Source organism: Canis lupus, chromosome 16 (genome assembly GCF_003254725.2).
Source record: "Canis lupus dingo isolate Sandy chromosome 16, ASM325472v2, whole genome shotgun sequence".
Lineage (NCBI taxonomy): Eukaryota > Metazoa > Chordata > Mammalia > Carnivora > Canidae > Canis > Canis lupus.
The window spans coordinates 16,885,287-16,903,306 of NC_064258.1; the positions used below are offsets into that span (position 1 = coordinate 16,885,287).

Consider the following 18,020-nt stretch of genomic DNA (forward strand, 5'->3'; position numbering starts at 1 on the left):
CCTCTCTGGTCTTTTTTTTCTTTTTTCTTTTTTCTTTTTTTTAAGATTTTATTTATTTATTCATGAGAGAGAGAGGGGCAGAGACACAGGCAGAGGGAGGAAGCAGGCTCCTAGCAGGGAGCCCGATGTGGGACCTGATCCTGGGTCTCCAGGATCACGCCCTGGGCCAAAGGCAGGTGCTAAACCACTGAGCCACCCAGGGATCCCCCCCTCTCTGATCTTTTTAAAATAAACTTTGTTTTATAATAGTGTTATATTTATAGAAAATTGCAAAGTAGTACTGAGAATTCCTTTATGTCCCATGCCCATTTTCTTCTGTTATTAACAATCTACATTAGTATGGTACAATTATCACAATTAATGAACCAGTACTAATATGTTGTTATTAACTAACATCCAGAATTTATTCAGATTTCCTTAGTTTCTTTCTTTCTTTCTTTTTTTTTTTTTTTAATCTGTTTAAGGACACTAGGTAAAAAATTAAGGGTCCCATCCAGGATACTACACTGCATTCAGTGATCCTGTCTTCTTAGGCTCTTCTTGGCTGTGACAGTTTCTCAGACTTACGAGAGACACACACACAGAGAGAGAGAGAGAGAGAGAGGCAGAGGGAGAAGCAGGCTCCATGCAGGGAGCCCAACATGGGACTCAATCCCAGGACTCCAGGATCATGCCCTGGGCCAAAGGCAGGCGCTAAACCGCTGAGCCACCCAGGGATCCATAAATTTTCTTTAAAACAAGGCTTCATGTGTGTCTCTAACCTTTACTCTTCACTGGTAGAGACCTCCTATGCCACAGAGGATAGCACCACTCAGTTGTTTGTGAGGTGTGCCTCTGGGGACCCCCCCAAATTTATTGAAAATTTGTGGTACTTGTTAATGCTCCCAGTGGTGCAAACAAACCTTAATCAGGGCATCCCAAATCTACGTGACCCTGTTAGATCTCCTGCCTCTCAATTCCCCTACTTGGGAGAGCCATCGCTGAGGGAGCTCCCTCCACCTGTGACAACACTGGAGATGGCAACATCCTAGCCCACAACATCACAGGACCCAACCTTGTATTGAGTACTGCCTCCACAGCCTTCCAGTAAGGAGAGATGACACCAAGGAGACATAGTGGCTGTTGATGGCAAGCACTTTCTAGGATTTGGATGCTGAACTGACTGCTTGTGACAGTCCCATTGAATGACATTTTGCAGCGCTATATGTGTACCATAGGACACTTTCACTACTGCAGTGCTTGCTGCTCAAATGTGAGATGGTACTTGGATTGCCATGCTGCTCTCCACTGCACCTGTAAGCTTTGAAGGCCAAGACGTGTGTTGAGTCTCACAACTTTTAGAGGACGCCTTTAAACCCTTTGCTTAGTTGTTTGCCTTTTCTGTACCCATTGGACTGGCCCATGTTGGATCCTACTGAGAATTAGTGAATTTAATTTCTTTTGGGAGGCCCCCTTAACAGATACAGGTGCTGCCACTACCACAGCATCCACAGCATCCCCCTCTATGCCCTCCAGAACCACAGCTGCTTCGCACAGATGTTTCATGCACTGGGTGACCTTTTAACCATTCAGTGGCTTTTACTATCTCCACTGTCCAAATAGTGCCTATGATTTTCTCTAAAGATTGATTTCTGGGCATCACGGGATCAACTGTGATGAGAAAAACAACTTTTGAGAAAAGCACCTTTTAGGGAAAATTGTTTTTTGTGTTTCTGAGCACTTCCCTGTGCCACCCCAACGGGGCCCTTCCCCATGATCACCACTCAGGGCTCTACAATTCTGCTGTTCACGCCCTCCCATAGACTTAATATTTTTATATAGTAGGCTGAAATTGAAGCTCATTTCTTGGGCCACCGTAATTCCTGGGCATGTTTCCAGAGTTAGTGGCCTAGTGGCTGATTTATTGACCCTGTCCCATTTGCTCAACAGAAGGTACCTCACATGTCCCTGCAGCTTACATGGCCACTCTGTGATGTTTAGTGGCTCCCATGCAGGATACTTTGCAATGCAGTTTGTGGCATCTGGCTAGAAACCCCCACGTGCCCTTTATAATCCTCCATATCCGGCCCGGCAGCAGCACTACACAGATGAATATGACCCTCACCTCATCCCAATGAACATAATCCCCAGTCTTGGGCTAGGTGATCTAGCCATCCAGGGGGATCCCCAACTGATTTCAGCTTCCTTGATCAAGCATTTGGTGTTCACTGTGGGCCCAGTGCCTTGGAGCCTTCACACGTCTGTGTACTTCTCTTTCTGTCAACCCCTAACACATGCCAGCCCCCAGGTAGTCCTGTCTGTTCATACCAATGTACTTTAATCTCCCTGGGACCACCCTTAAAAATTGCTGAACAGGACCTCCGATCTGCCTCATGTCAGAAGTGTATGGTGGTATTCATCCTCACCATATTAGGAGTCTGCCGCTACCCCTCAGATGGACTAAGCTAGTTGCCACTGTATTGGATGTACAACAACAAATCAGTAAGGCTGAACAGGTACAAGTAATCCATGATCTCACCCAGGGCTTTTTTTTTTTTAACTTTTATATGAAGAATTTAATTATCTATACATGTAACTAATTCAAAGGGTCGTATTACAGTTGTTAAAGCCGCAGGTTTGTATATTTATATTTCTTACATTCATATCCATGAAAATACTGAAGTCACTCATGGTTGTTAATGAGGTATTAATTTAACCTTTATCCAAGGGCTTTTATTTTCTCCGCTGAATCCCAGCAATTGGAGAGAATGGTTACAGACAGGATTTTAACTTTTGTCTATTGATATTGCCGATTGGTATTTTTGCTTCGCACAGATGTTTCATGCACTGGGTGACCTTTTAACCATTCAGTGGCTTTTACTATCTCCACTGTCCAAATAGTGCCTATGATTTTCTCTAAAGATTGATTTCTGGGCATCACGGGATCAACTGTGATGAGAAAAACAACTTTTGAGAAAAGCACCTTTTAGGGAAAATTGTTTTTTGTGTTTCTGAGGTGCTGCCTAGGCATTTTACATTTAGGATAACCCTACTCATACCCAGAGTCTGGACATTTAAGTAAGGCCTTGAGTTGAGGATGTCCACCACAAGTTCCTGCTTTGTGTTTCCCGGAGCATGATTTAAAATAACCACTTCAAGTGAACCTGGGAGAAGTTAGCGACCTCTGCCACAACCACCTTATAAATAATAGCTGCTTGCTATCCCACTTTCTTCTGCTCCCTGGTAACCTGAGATGTAGGACTGCCGTTTCCCCAGCTCATTGCTCTCCACTTGTGCTTGCTCTCTCTTTCTCAGATAAATAAATAAAATCTTAAAAAAAAAACAAACCCTGCACCTTCATTCCAAAGGATGCTGGGGGGTTTCACATCCCTGAAATGAGAGCTCTGGTGCTGAGGAAATGATCTGCTGCCCCGCCCCCTCATTCCTAATTCTGTACTCCAGCTCCACTTCTCAGCACACCATGTAGTCCTTGGCTTTTGGCCCTCTTCCAGGTTTTGAAAGCCAGAATAGCCGGTTGAGGGATCCCTGGGTGGCGCAGCGGTTTGGTGCCTGCCTTTGGCCCAGGGCGCGATCCTGGAGACCCGGGATCGAATCCCACGTCGGGCTCCCAGTGCATGGAGCCTGTTTCTCCCTCTGCCTATGTCTCTGCCTCTCTCTCTCTCTCTCTCTCTCTCTCTCTGTGTGTGTGTAACTATCATAAATAAAATTAAAAAAAAAACAAATAGCCGGTTGAGTTCCTCTTACATTGCATCATTCTGATCTCATTTGTCTCCTCCTTCCGCATTTAAGGACCCTGAGGTTACACTGGGTCCATCCAGATAATCCAAGACAATCTATTTTAAGGTCAGGTGATTAGCAACTTTTAATTCCAGGGATATGGTTATCACTGGGGGACCATTATTTTACCTCCACATAACAAATCAGTCATACTTCTTGTAAAGAAATTTTTGGTGGTTTACGATGTGTTTTTTAAACTAGTTAGTTTGAATCTGCCTTCATGTAACAGTGTATTGCAGACAGTGTTGTACAGGTACCTCATTAATACTGACCATTCAGTTTTTCCCCTCCCATCCCTGTGACATTGTTGTCATTCATTCACTTACCAGTATGCTAGGATCACTCCGTGTATTGTGACATATGTTACTTTGAACAGTTTCTTTTAGCTCAATTAAAAATAAGAAAAATCGGGCAGCCCCGGTGGCGCAGCGGTTTAGCGCCACCTGCAGCCCAGGGTGTGATCCTGGAGACCCTGGATCGAGTCCCGCATCAGGCTCTCTGCGTGGAGCCTGCTTATCCCTCTGCCTGTGTCTCTGCCTCTCTCACTCTGTGTGTGTCTCTCTCATGAATAAAAAATAATTAAAAAAAAATCTCATTGTTTTCTTCTCCTAAGTTCTTTGTGTAGATCCAAGTTTCTTTTCTTTTTTTTTTTTATTTGTTCATGACAGAGACACAGGCAGAGGAAGAAGCAGGCTCAATGTAGGGAGCCCGATGTGGGACTGGATCCCGGGACTCCAGGATCAACCCCTGGCCCAAAGGCAGATGCTCAACCGCTGAGCCACCGAGGCATCCCATAATGTCCTTGTTTTTATCTGCCCTTTTGACTTTGGGATTTTCTGAGTACCCTTATCCCGAGAGTCTGCATCTTGCAGCTCTTTCAGCTGTAACCTACCTTGATTATATTTGGAGCCTGTTGGTGTGGTGGTCACGTTTTAGGGAGGGTGAGAGTTCTATAATATGCAGATATGTCCTTCCCAAGTGTTTGCCAGTGGTGTAGCTTTCTCCCCCTGCAGCCTACTCCCTCCCTTGCTGTGGGAGTTCCCAGCCTGTTTCCTGGAAGGCTAGTAAGGGCTGGAGTGAGAGAATGTGCTTTCCCAACTCTAAGAAAGCTCTGACAGTTGTCTTCCCCTGGAGCCAATGCCTTTGCCTTGGAGACAGCTCCAAGGTGTTTCACAATGATTACTCTTCCCCCTCCCCCTGTCAGAGTCAGAGGGGACCTTTCTGTATCTCCACCTTCACTGCGAGGACCTGGTAGGGTTCCTGGAGGTGAAGCCCACGAAGTCTGTGGGCCTCCGCCTCAACTGCTTCCCCAGAGTTTTTCACTCTCATGCCAGGTCACACAGTCTGCAGTACCAGTTTGTGGCTCTAGCTTCTGTTCCAGGTAAGAAGGTTTTAGCTGTGTGTCTCTAGGTTTGGGATGGCAGTTTACCCTGTAACTGCAGTTCTTTGATGGTCAGAAGTGTCATTGATTTTCAGTTTGTCCAGCTTTTTCTTGTAAGAATGGGAGTGATGGCTTATAAGTTTTCATGTTGGAACTGGAAGCAGAAGTTACTCTTTTTAACTTCGGATTTATGACTTGTTATCTTAAGTGAACTAACTATATGCATAGATCCAGGACTCTGGTATTATATCTAGATTTGATTATACAGACTACATTTGATATTTCATATTTATCACTTAGTTAATAATGATTTCAAGCTATACTGCCCAAGAGCTTTTGCTTTCCTTAGAAAAGCTTATCACTTTCAAATGTTCTTTTCTTGCAACTATAAAAAATATCTTGCAGCTTTTCAGAAAAACTTTTCATATGCACTATTTTGCATTTTATAGGCAGTGAAAGCTATGCAGGCCCTGTCTTTATTAAATTTTCTACCTAGAAATAAAAAATTAGTATATATAAGAATTTGTCAAGCTGTTTCTTTTCTCCTGAAACTTGATTTTATTAGTATGGGTTTCTCCAGAAGCAGATCCTGAGATAAAAATTTAAATTCACCTTATTTTATTTGTGAGGTAATCTCAGGACACACCAGTAGCAGAAGAGGAAGTGAGAGAGATAGGAGAGTAAGTTAGAAAAAGGTACAGATTTCAAGCTATTTTCTACTGTGGGCAACTAAAGCTGACTCATACTGGAGAACTCTGAGAGCCGGTGTAGAATCCAAATGTCAGAGTTACCTCCAGGGCAAGCATGGAAGGGAGCTGAGATATTTTTCCCCACCGTTGTTGAAGGCTGCCCGAAGGAAGGTACATGTTCCCATATACTTTTGGGTCTGCCCTGTATATGGGCAGGTTGGTTCCAGGGGCCAGAGATGCAGATGCTGGTAGTTGGAAGTCAGACCTGTGCAGGATGGTAAGACTTGGGACGATGTGCAAATGACAGTGTCTGCTGTAGTGATTTCCCATGGCTTGATCCAACAGGATGAGCTGTGGTATAAATTGGCCATTTGCCCCATTGATTAGTTGGTTTGTCAGCTTTCTAAACCCCTTGAGGTGGCAGATTGCACTCAGAAATGAGTTCTCTGAAAAAATGCTCAAGATTCTGTCACATGATTTTTTCATGTTCTCTTTTTGGTGATACCTAGCCTTGTTCACTTTGAAATAGAATAGCAGTAGCTTAGACCCTGGCCTTGTGCTTCTGGTAATGGTAGATGGGGGATCCTAGTCCAAACCAGTCAATGCTGAAAAGCGTCAGAGAATTCACAAGATAGTAAAGAATTACTGGATTGAGATTGGGAGATAATAGAAATCCAGAGAGATGAACACCTTGCTTGGGGCTGCTCTTGTCCTTGGTATTTGCTATACTATGGAAAGGCCAAGCAGTGTATTGACATACACAGTAGGGGAAGAGAAGTTGGAGTCCAGGGTGAGGATCCTGGTGAATCTTGAAAGGCTGTAGGCTGAAATTCAGGTGGACTGAGTGTATACCATGCTTGCTTGAAATGAAATTCTGTGTCATGTGGGGAGTTTAGTATACCTCCTTTCTCAGATTGCTGCTGGTGGTAGACACTTAACAGAAGCAAATGAAGATGCTCTCCAGAGGAAGATAACATCTTAAGTCTCAGGTTGTTTCTGGGATGATTTTTCAAATAGAGCCCCCACAAAATCAAATCAGCGTAACCAGGTGCACCAGAAGACAACCTGAACAAGAACCCACACAAGCAACAGGCAATAGAAACAGCCACGTTATTAGATGCTGGAATTAGCAGACCGACTATAAAATATTGTTTAGGATGTTTATGGATATAAAAGCTGAACTTGAACATCTCCGTAAGGAATCAGCAAAGGGACAGAACAGATTTGAAAAAGACATGACTGAATACTAGATCTAAATACAAAAACTCAAATTGAGGATTCAGTGGATTAATAGATTAGAAAAGTAATGAACTGAAAGATCAGAAGAAACTTCCTTGAATGAAGTATGAGAGAGGAAGATTCTGGAAAACTGAAGATTGTAAGAAATATGTAGTGAGAAAGTGCAACGTGTGTTTGGAATCCTAGCAGAGGAGAATAGAGTAGGGGAATATTTGAAGAGAAGATGGCTGAGAACTTTGAAAACTGGCAAGATACCAGTCCATGGAGTAAACAGATCCCCAAGTGGGAGATAAGGTGTTTTTAAAAAAGTTTTCTGCTTGTAGGTCATAGTCTAGGATTCATTTTCCTTAGAGTAAGTTTGCTTGCTTGCTGCCTGCCTGCTGTCCTTCCTCCCTTCCTCCCTTTCCAACTTTAGCAGTAGTTTTCAGCATTCTGCTGAGGATAAATGTTTCTCTCACATGAAGAATTACATGGTCTTTTATTACTTTTATTTAATTTATTCTGGGGTTCCAAAGATTTTGATTAGAAGAAAAGATACAACTGCTATTTGGATTGAAATCCATGGAGATAAGAAAATATGATCAACAAGATAAGCTTTCCAGGCTTAAAGAAATGATTCTGTAATGCAGGAAATTCAGACAGGAATGTCAGGTGGGAACAAGAGCCTCTCCCCAGCCCTTCTGTGTTAAGGTCACAGGTAGTTCCTCCCCTATTTGCCCTGGACCCCCTTATCTGAAAGCCTCTCCCAGGTGAAGGGCATGCTCACCTCAGGAACAGAAGTGTGCTTGGGGTGCCAGCGAGGGCTCTTTTTGGAGAACAAGGGGGGACTAGTACTACTCACAGACACCTGGACATACGATTGTTTTAGGTAACTCCAAGGGCAGGGGGTACCCATATCTTTAATCTTGTGGGAAACATAAATTTATGTTTAAGTAAGTTACTGGATGACTTCTATTTTTTAAAGGATGCCAACCAGGAGATCACTGGCCTCTTCCTTACAGGTGGTATAACAAAATGCTTAAGGACATGGGTCTGACCTCAGATGACCTGGATTCAGATCTCAGTTACTCCCCTTCCTAGCTGCATGTTCTTAAAGCAAGTTACTAATTACTCTAAGATCAAGAGGAAAAAAGATTTGTTTTTTCTCTCTCTGTTTTACATTCAGGACTAGTATTTTGTTCTGTTTTTGTTGGTTTTGATTTGCATACTTGTCTACGTAAGCTACTTTGTCAGCACTGTCCACTCCAGGAGACTCCCGACACACTAGCAGAGTGACACACTCACTAGTCGTGGTTTAAGGCGAGTCAGCTCTCCTCATACTCCTTGGTCCAGAAACGAAGCTGGCTGTAGAAGGCCATGTGGATCGTGGGTACACAGATGCCTCTTTATAGGGGGTATGTTTAAAGCCATTTAGTTCCTTAGTTATTTGGATATCTCAGAACGCTTACCTTCTAGTAACCATCCTTTTTCCTGTTCACTTATTTCATTTTCATCTGATGTACTTTGGGTTTAATTCTTTTTATGGGCATAAATGGGAACAAGAAATAACAGTTTTCATAATTGTGGGGGCTGCGTATTCATTCTATACACCCCTGAGGAGTTGCAGTCTAGAGGCTAATCAGCTGAACTTCTGCAGTTTTTAAATTTGACTTTCTTTAGGTGGGGAGGGGGGGGGACATACCTTGCCACGCTTTTGTTTCCTCCCTGGCTGATACATCTATTTATCTGCCTAGTTTCTGACTGCATTTGATTTTATGACTCCTGCATTAATGTGATACCGACTCTTTGTTGGGATTGAGGAAAAGCTGCTGTCAGGGCATTTCCTGATTGCATCTGCTGATCTTGATCAGATACATGGGGCCAGAAATGAATTCATTAAAATATGAGAGATCATAATAAACTATAACTATATACAGTAGAGTATGTAGTTAGATCTCGACTTTCATAATGCCCTGACATATGTGTATGTTGTGCAGGCCCCTCATGAGGCTATGGGCATTTTCTCCCCATTGTCTTCCCCAAGCCTTAACCAGGGAGAGCTGCTACTTTCTACTTGGGCATTTGATCAGAGAGTATATTAAAGCATAATGGTCAGCCTCTGACCAAGCAGGTGTTCCAAGATTGGTTTACATGCTTTGTCATATTAGCTGTCCATTTAGTTTCCTTTTCCTTCTTTCCTGTTTAATTAAATTTGGTGCTTTCTCCCATTAACATTACCATGTGGTTTTCCTCTGCATTTGAAGTATAGTATATAGACAATAAACACTATGTTTGTTTATGTTCTCTTTGATTTTGTTATTGAGAGGAGATTCATAAATGCCTGAGGGATGTCAGGGTTATTCCTGGGAAAGCATATAATGTCTGGAATTTGCTCTGAACCTTTTCCTATTTCAGTAATCTTTCAGGTAGATAAGGAATGAGAAATGTTTTCTGTGTTGTCATCACCTGGTAATTTCACAGGAAAATCACAGTGGGAAGGGCACTGTTGTAAATCAACATTTGTACTCACATGACTGAGCTCACTTAAAATATGAATGTGTCTCTTATGGAAAAAGCTAATGGATGTTTGCTGTTTGACAACTTGAAATATAGAACAGACCAACAAGAAAATAGCCAGAAACTATGGAAAGGTAAATACTTGCCATACAAAAATAGACATTTTAGGGGTGCCTGGGTGGCTCAGTTGTTAGAGCATTTGACTTTGGCTCAGGTCATGATCTTAGGGTGCTGAGATTGAGCTGAGTCAGGTGCTGCACTCAGCAGGGAGTCTGCTTGTCCCCTTGTGCCTCCCCCTGCTCATGCGCGGCATGCTCACATGCTCACTCACTCGCTCTCAAATCTTAAACGTTATAAAAATTATTTTTTGTTGAAGGCAAACGAAAGCTGTGTTGTGTGTGAGTTAGGTACTATGATCTCATTACTCCTGTCATAACAGAAGTTGGACGTTGGGCAGATGAATTCAGACTAGTTAGAGATTGGCAAAGGAAAAAGGTTTTCCGATTGTGCTCCTAGAATACTTGTTCATTGTTTAAATTTTATTCTCAAGTTTTTGACAAATTAATGGAATTAAAATAGCTTTCCTTTTAATGTGCTAAAATATCCCCTTTTGCGTCTGAGGTTAAAAGGAAAGGCCATATTTTATTCAAAGCCTTAACACTTATTTTTTTTTTTAAAGATTTTATTTATTTATTCATGAGATATACAGAGAGAGACATAGGCAGAGGGAGAAGCAGGCTTCCTGAAGGGAGCTCGATATGGGACTCAATCCTGGGACTCCGGGATCATGCCCTGAGCCAGAGGCAGATGCGCTTAACCACTGAGCCACCCAGGGTCCCCACGGAAAATGTTTTAAATAAAGGAAAGTCAACAGAAAATTATCGATGATGCCACTAAGCCAGTTCTATTGTTTATTTTTCTGCAATTGCCGATAACAGTGTAACATTTTAGATGGTATGAAAGATTCAAAATAAGTAGAATATATAAAAAAAAAATTAGCAGGATGAGATTTCAGGTAGGTTTTTTTTTCCTTTAACTTTATGTTTTCTGATTTTTTTTCTTTTTTTAGGATAGTAGCAGAGCTAAAAATATTCCCACTACATTGCATGATGTCTAAAATACAGAGTTTTAATGTGTTCCCAGGGTTAGTCTTTTCTTGAGGATTATTTAATGATTTTCAGAAGCAAAATGTACTGTTTAGTGCATCTAATAGGCTATGACTAAAGATTAATGGAATGGTTTAAAGTATCATGTTAAGTGACATTGTGTAACAGGCATTGTCTTAGTGAACCTTACGTAATTTAACTACTTTATGGAACATAGTTTAGTAGCTGGTGTGTATCGCGTTCTTTGTTAGTAGAAGAGGACTATGGAAAACATCTCAAAATGGGTTTTCTTAGCTCAGACAATTGTGCTATTGAGAAATACTCCTCACTGTAATTGATAATGATGCTAGAGTTTTTAATTTTGTTTTGATTTTATTTATTTATTAGAATGTATGTGCACGGGATCCCTGGGTGGCGCAGCGGTTTAGCGCCTGCCTTTGGCCCAGGGCACGATCCTGGAGACCCGGGATCGAATCCCACGTCGGGCTCCCAGGGCATGGAGCCTGCTTCTCCCTCTGCCTGTGTCTCTGCCTCTCTCTCTCTCTCTCTCTCTCTCTCTCTCTGACTATCATAAATAAAAAAAAAAAAAAAAAGAATGTATGTGCACGTGAGTGGTAGGAGGGGCAGGGAGAAGGAGAAGGAGGGACTTGTAAGCAAACTGCCCCTGAATGCAGGGTCAAATACAGAGCTCAGTCTCGTGACCTGAGATTATATATAACCTGAGCCGAAACCAAGAGTTAGATGCTGAACCAACTGAGCCACCTAGACCCCCCAATGGAGTTTAAATTGAGTGAGATCTCATGAGATTTTGGACCTTTGTGTCCTCTGTAGTTTGCCAGAAAGCGTTTTTGATAAAACAACACTAGATGCTAGTGGTAGCAATGATCAGTTGGTTTTTGAGTGGACTAAAAAGCATATATGTGTTTAAATTGTGCTTACATATTTTATATGCATATCTTTATAGTTTTCTGGATTGCGTAGGTAAAGACCAGGGCTGGTCTTTACCTCTGAATGTGAAGTCTGCTTTTTAGTCCTGCCCTTCCATTGTATTTCCTCCCTCTCTCTCTCTCTCTCTATATATATATATTATGGTTTATGGCAGAATGCTAGAAACCAACTCAGTATTATGCTTTGTCCTTCCTTTGCTTCATCCATCCTTTGGTTTATAAGCAGTTATGTATACGAATATGGATACATAGCATTCTATGTACACTCTTCTCCTTCTTACTTTTTTCACCTGGCAACATATGTAGTGATAAAACCATAGTAATAGGTAGAGACATTTTTTTTTCCTTTTTACAGCTGCATATTTTATTGTGTGGAGGTTTCCTAATTTGTTCAACCAGTCCTTCATTAATGGACAATTGGATTGAATCCAGCCTTTTGCTTATTAGAAATAATCCTGTAATGAGTAGCCTTGTGCATACATTGTTTCCCATTTTTACATGGTATAAATTCTGAGGAGTGATATTGCTAGGTCAAAGGGTAAATGCATGCATAATTTTAGTAGATGTTGCCAAATTGCCCTGGGTAGAGACCTATAAGAGTTTGTCCACAGCCTCAATATCAGACTATGTTGTCAAACTTTTGGATTTTAATAAATCCAACAGGTGGGAAATGGTATCTCAGTGAAGGCTTATTTTGCTTATTTTCCCTTATTATGAGCGAGGTTCAGCATTTTTTCCCACAGGGTTAAGAACCAGTTGTATTTCTGTTTCTGTGAATGGTCTGTAGGGTTGTTGGTCCTTTTTCATTATGGCTATCAAGATTGGAAGGTGATCCCCAGATTTCCAGCCACCTTCTGCCCTCACTTTGTGTAATTCTCTCCACATAAGTGAAAATGGGACCTAGGCCTTGCTTTTAACCAACAGCATATATGGCAGAGATGATAGAAGGTCAATTTCTTGTTAGCTTAGGTTATATAGCAAAGATAATGGGATGTCACTCTTGTGATTATATTATATAAGACTCCATCTTGGGGTGCCTGGGTGGCTCAGTTGGTTGACCGTGCGACTCTGGATTTTGGCTCAGGTCATGATTTTAGGATTGTGGGATCAAGCTCCTCATTGGGCTCAGAGCTCAGTGCAAAGTCTGCTTGAGATGCGTTCTCCCTCTTCCCTTGCCCCTCCCCTACTTGTGTGCATGTGCACAAGCCGGGGCTTTCTCGCTCTCTAAATAGACTTACTGACTGACTCCATCTTCAGATTGGAAGAGACTCCTCATTGTTGACTTGATGGAGTTAGGGACTGTGTCGTGATGCCCCCATGGCAAGGAATTGCCAATAATTGCTAGGGTGTGAGGGTGGCCTCCAACTGACAGGGCCCGTTTGTCATAGAGCCACAAGGAAATGAATTCTACCACGAACTTGATGAGTTTGGGAGCAGTTCTTCGGAAATCTGATCTCCAGGTGAGAATGGAGTTTGGCTGACAGTTAATTTGAAGTCTTGCCAGACCCTGAGCAGAGGATCCTGTTAAGCTGTGCTCAGGTTCTTGCCATTCAGGAATTAGGAGATAATAAATGTGTGTTGTTTTGTGGTAATTTGTTTTATAGCAGTAGATAACTAATACCAAGATCTTTAAAGGACTAGTGAAACTCTGGCTTGATTTGTTGTTGTTTTGAGGACCTCTTATGATGTTCTTCTGTGATAATTGGTTAGTTTGCGTTTCTGTTGGGACTGGAGTTAATTTGAGTAAGTTATATTTTCTTAAAACTTATTCTTCTAGGCTTTCAAATGGATATGCATGGAATTATATGGAACTGTCTCTTGATTTATAAAATTTGCAGTGATTTCAAATTTATCATTAAGAAATCTTAGACTAAGAATGGAAGATTTGGGGCTTTTGCTGGCATACTGAACATTTTGCTTAATAATGACAAGGTCTAATGAAACTATTTAAGGTGGTTAGCTGTCTTTTCCTCCTTCCCCTCCTCTTGACAGTGGACCTTTGTTCCCCAGGCTGTGCTCATCTTATATATCATACTCATCTCTTAAGATTTTACATTGCACAGAATCAAGATCCTGTAACCTCTTCTGGAACAGAAATACACTGAGTAATTTTGAATTACACAAATAAATCTTGGTAATTTTTAGTACTTGACACTTTGCTTGGTAAAATAATGGGTTTGAAAAGACAGAAACGACCCCTATCTTCTGGGCAGGTTGCTTATGGTATATATAGTATCTCTTACACAATAGGCACATTGTTTATTGGGACATCTCCAGTTCATGTATCTGGAAAGGATTCCTCTGTCATTAACTGTACCTCTCCAAAATGTGAGTGTTGGTATCTCATTTTCCAGCCACCTCATTCAGTCAGTCTTTCCATGTTACTCTCTTTAGTATAACTCCAACAATTATTCAGCCCTACAAGGACCGACCTCAGGTCCTTCGGCCCTGCACAGGTTTTTATCCTGCTGCATTCATTCTTCCACGTCCTTACATTTCTCCTTGCCTGGCTTATGTCTGTGGTCTGTCATTTCTAATCAGCACATTGTATGTACTTCTCCCCAGACTGCTGCCTCTGTACCTCCTTGGTGAAACCCTGACCCTCTGCTTACAAGGCACTTGTCCCTTAGCAGCTACCAGACCATGACTGCCTGGTCTCACTGGAAAGTCCTGTACACAGCTGGTTAGCCTTTTATTCATTTAACTTTTGAAAAATGTATTATGTTAACATCTAACTGCTGAAATTTTGGCTTTATTAACTGCTCAAGTTTATGATTGAAAGAATTTGTTCACTAGTTGTTTTGTATTAACTAACCTTAAATGTTTGCTTTGACCCTCCTATTAAAGGCTTTCAGGCTTGGACATTGAGGCCATGGGTAATTGCCTATAGAAGGAATAGCAGACAGTGCAAAGGAGAAAAACATTATTGTTATTTGTTAGCATAGGTTAGATTAAAATTTCATCTTTTGGTTTTTGTTTGGATGTTTTAACTTTAGTTAAGAGCATGTTATTTTTATTAAATAACAGGTATCTAATTGCTTTGTACTTTATTCATATTTGAGTGTTAACTTCCTGACCTATCTGAAAACTGATGGTGTCTTTGTTGTTTCTGAAGACTGTTTTGTTTAATTAAATAAAATAAATGATCTGATTTTAAAAATTTCTCGCATTTTTATAAGTTATTTAATTTATTATAAGCATTGACTATGTAAAAATATTCTAGAGAATTATCATAATAATAGCTTGAGGAAAATAATATCTACGTGATAGAATTGTTAAGAGTTAATACATTTTACAGTTCAGGAAGCAAGGACTCTTGATGTTTGGGTTGTTGTGGTTAGGATTGGGGTAGGTATTCGGGGAAAAATCTGGAGAGAATTGGCCAAATCCTATGGGTGAGGTCTTAAGAAAACTTTTTCATTTCACCCATAGTTCCTGGTAGCCAAGAGGGAACCTAAGATCATGCAGTGGACAAAATGGAAAGTAGTCTCCTGTTTTTATCACAAAGACCTTTACTTAATTTGTGAAATTGGACAATGAGAGCTTTTTTTTTTTTTTTTTGGTACCTTTTCTAATAATAACTCTGACTTGTTCTGCCTATTTTCATACTGTTGAAATTAGGTGGTCTTGATTTTTTTGTATAGCGTTAAGGTACTGCTTGGCTTGAACATGACAGTAATATATTTGCTTATAAATACCCAGCAAACATATTGATAACTGTATTACAGTAATTGATTCATTAATTTCCATGAATATTTATTAAATGTTTGCTACATGTCAGGCATTGTTGTAAACTCGGAATGCTATAGGAATTGAACACAAAATTTGCTCTTGCTCTAATGAAGCTTACATTCTAGTAGGGGGGGATGGACAATAAATAATTAGTAATTATGTACTATGTAGGAAGGTGGAAGTTGCACAGAGTGGGGAAGATCAGAAGTGCTAATGTTTGGTGGTTGAGTTGCAGCTTTAAATATGGTAGTGTAAAAACTTACTGAGGTGATATCCAAGCAAAGATTCAACATTGGTGAAGTTAGCTGGGATGAAAAGTATTCTAGGCAGAGGGGAGAACTGATGCATAATCCCCCATTGGGAGTATGTTTGAGGCATTTGGTGTCCTGTGAGGAGACCTGTGTCTAGAATGGAATGAATGAGGAAGGAAGTAACAGAAGAGATGGTCAGAGAGGTTATTCTGGATTAGGTAGGGATTTATGGGTCATTGTAGGGAAAAGATGGTCACGTATACCATTCATATTACATATTAAATTTAGATCTCAGGAGGAAAATATTAATGCTGTTGAATTTGTGCTGTATTCTTTCATTCTGTGGTTCTGTGTGCCATTCATTGTGCTAATAAGTGAGGGAATACAGTGAACAAATGAAACAAAAACTAGCCACAGTGTTTGTGGAGGATCTCTTGGTCCTGTGCAAATTACTGTGCTTTGTGTGTTAATCATTGTACTTGATATTTTACATATCTTATATAATCTGAGTATTTCATTTGATTCTAAGTATCTAGCAAGATAGTATTATTAACTTGGAATACATTTGATGAAAATGAGGCTAAGGAAATTTGGTAATTTGTCTAAAGTTACATAGCCAGTGTGTGACAGAATGGGATTAGAATTTAATCTTGTCTTTCATTATACTATTGGTTTCCAAATCTGGCTGTGTATCAGAGTTCACTGGGAACCTTATTATCAAAGCTATAGATTGCTTAATTTTGCCTCTGCTCAGTTATTAATTTGAACTAACTGTAACTGTTGAATCTAGAGAGTAGGCATTAGGGCAGTTTAGTCTTTGATTGGAAAGTAGAACTATTTTCTTCAGGTTGCTTATTTTTATTTTTATTTTTATTTGCATTTATTCTATGCAGAATTTACTCCCAGGCCGTAAGTTTTTATTTCTTCAGTTTCTTCTGGGATATCTTTTTCTTCTGTGCAACCTCCTCTTCTGGTTTAGGAACAATCTGTACTTTTTCAGTAAGAATCATCTTCATGTGGCAGGGAGAGCTGGAGAGCTCATGTATGGGTTAATCCGGCCATGAGTAAGTTCTACCTCGCATCTTGGGGGCTTTGTTCACCTGGATGTGCTCAATAACAGAGAATCTACATCTAAACCCTTAAGTTCAGCATTACTCTCTGCATTTTGAAGCATGTGCAGTAAAAATTCAGCACTGTTCTTGGGCCACCGACCTGTGTCCAGCCCCACTGTTTGGTCTGTGCACACCTACCAACTCCACCATTGTAGCAACAGAATGGCACAAACTGCTTCTGCAAAGTGACATCTTTCAGATACTTGGTGGCTTTTCAGATATGCATACCCTTGATGGCTGGGCAGTTTCATGTGTGTTCTTAAAGTGAACACGAAGATTTGAGCCTCTCGACTTGCATGATTCTGTAGGGTTTTCTGGGTCCAGCGAGTAGCGAACCATTTTTGGAGGTCACCTCAGGCTGCTTGGGGGAAGAACAGGTTGCTTATTCTTAATAACAGATTTTAAGGTACTTGGGTTGAGAGAGTCCTATAATTTTACAGTGGAAAGGGACTTTAGATAGACTGTCATGATGCATGAGGTCCTTGTATTTACTTCATGAAAAGCCAAAATCTGAAAAAAAAAAAAAAATTACTGCACTGATAGCAATCCAGAGCAAAGGTAAATATCCATTAACACGGGCACATGAAGAAGTCAGCTGTTTTGGTGCCTTTCGTTTTCCGAGCACTAACACATTGGCTTGTGCTTTTAATTGTTGGTCCTTTTCTTTTTTTTAATTCATCTCTATCTATATATCTTCATATATTTGAGTCTTCATTAATGGTATGCCTAGGGGTCCTAAGTAAATAGTTGAGAAGTTCTACGTGGTTGTTTGGAAAACAGTGACTATGAACTTGGTGGATGATTTACAAGTATCCTGAAGGGTCTAACAGATGTCCTTCTCTTTCAGGAGATTGAAGATGGCCCTTCAGCTATGCTAGGTCTATAATGGGAAGTGTCACAGTTCGATATTTCTGTTATGGATGCCTTTTTACATCTGCAACCTGGACCGTTTTGCTTTTTATTTATTTCAACTTCAGTGAAGTGACTCAGCCACTTAAGAATGTGCCCATCAAGGGGTCCGGACCCCATGGACCATTTCCCAAAAAATTCTATCCCCGTTTCACTCGAGGCCCAAGTCGAGTATTAGAGTCACAGTTCAAAGTAAACAGAATTGATGATAAGATAGATAATCATGTTGAAGATCCAGAAAAAGGCAACATAAAATTCTCTTCTGAATTGGGTAAGTGTATTAGACTTCTGGCAGCATGTCAGAGTATTTATTTAATCATTGGAAGTTTAAATTCAGTTATTCTTTAACTCACATGTTGCTCAGGGGATTAGAAATGGATC

General features: G+C 40.7%; 1 protein-coding gene across 11 annotated transcripts in view; it reads left to right on the top strand.

Moving 5' to 3' along the window:
* GALNT11 (polypeptide N-acetylgalactosaminyltransferase 11) overlaps positions 1–18,020 on the top strand; it is a 51,417-nt gene that overhangs the window by 3,658 nt on the left and 29,739 nt on the right. For 7 of the 11 annotated variants that reach the window (XR_004805579.2, XR_007402583.1, XM_035699681.2 and 4 more), the window contains exon 2: positions 17,578–17,910. Coding sequence is in view for 7 of the 11 variants with exons in the window: in XM_035699681.2 (XP_035555574.1) it covers positions 17,616–17,910 (295 nt within the window). In the remaining 4 variants the exon portion in view is untranslated. Of the gene's footprint in view, positions 1–8,329; positions 8,481–12,819; positions 13,096–17,577; positions 17,911–18,020 lie in introns of those variants that run through there. The other 4 variants (XM_035699682.2, XM_035699683.2, XM_049094705.1 and 1 more) reach the window with 4 other exon arrangements.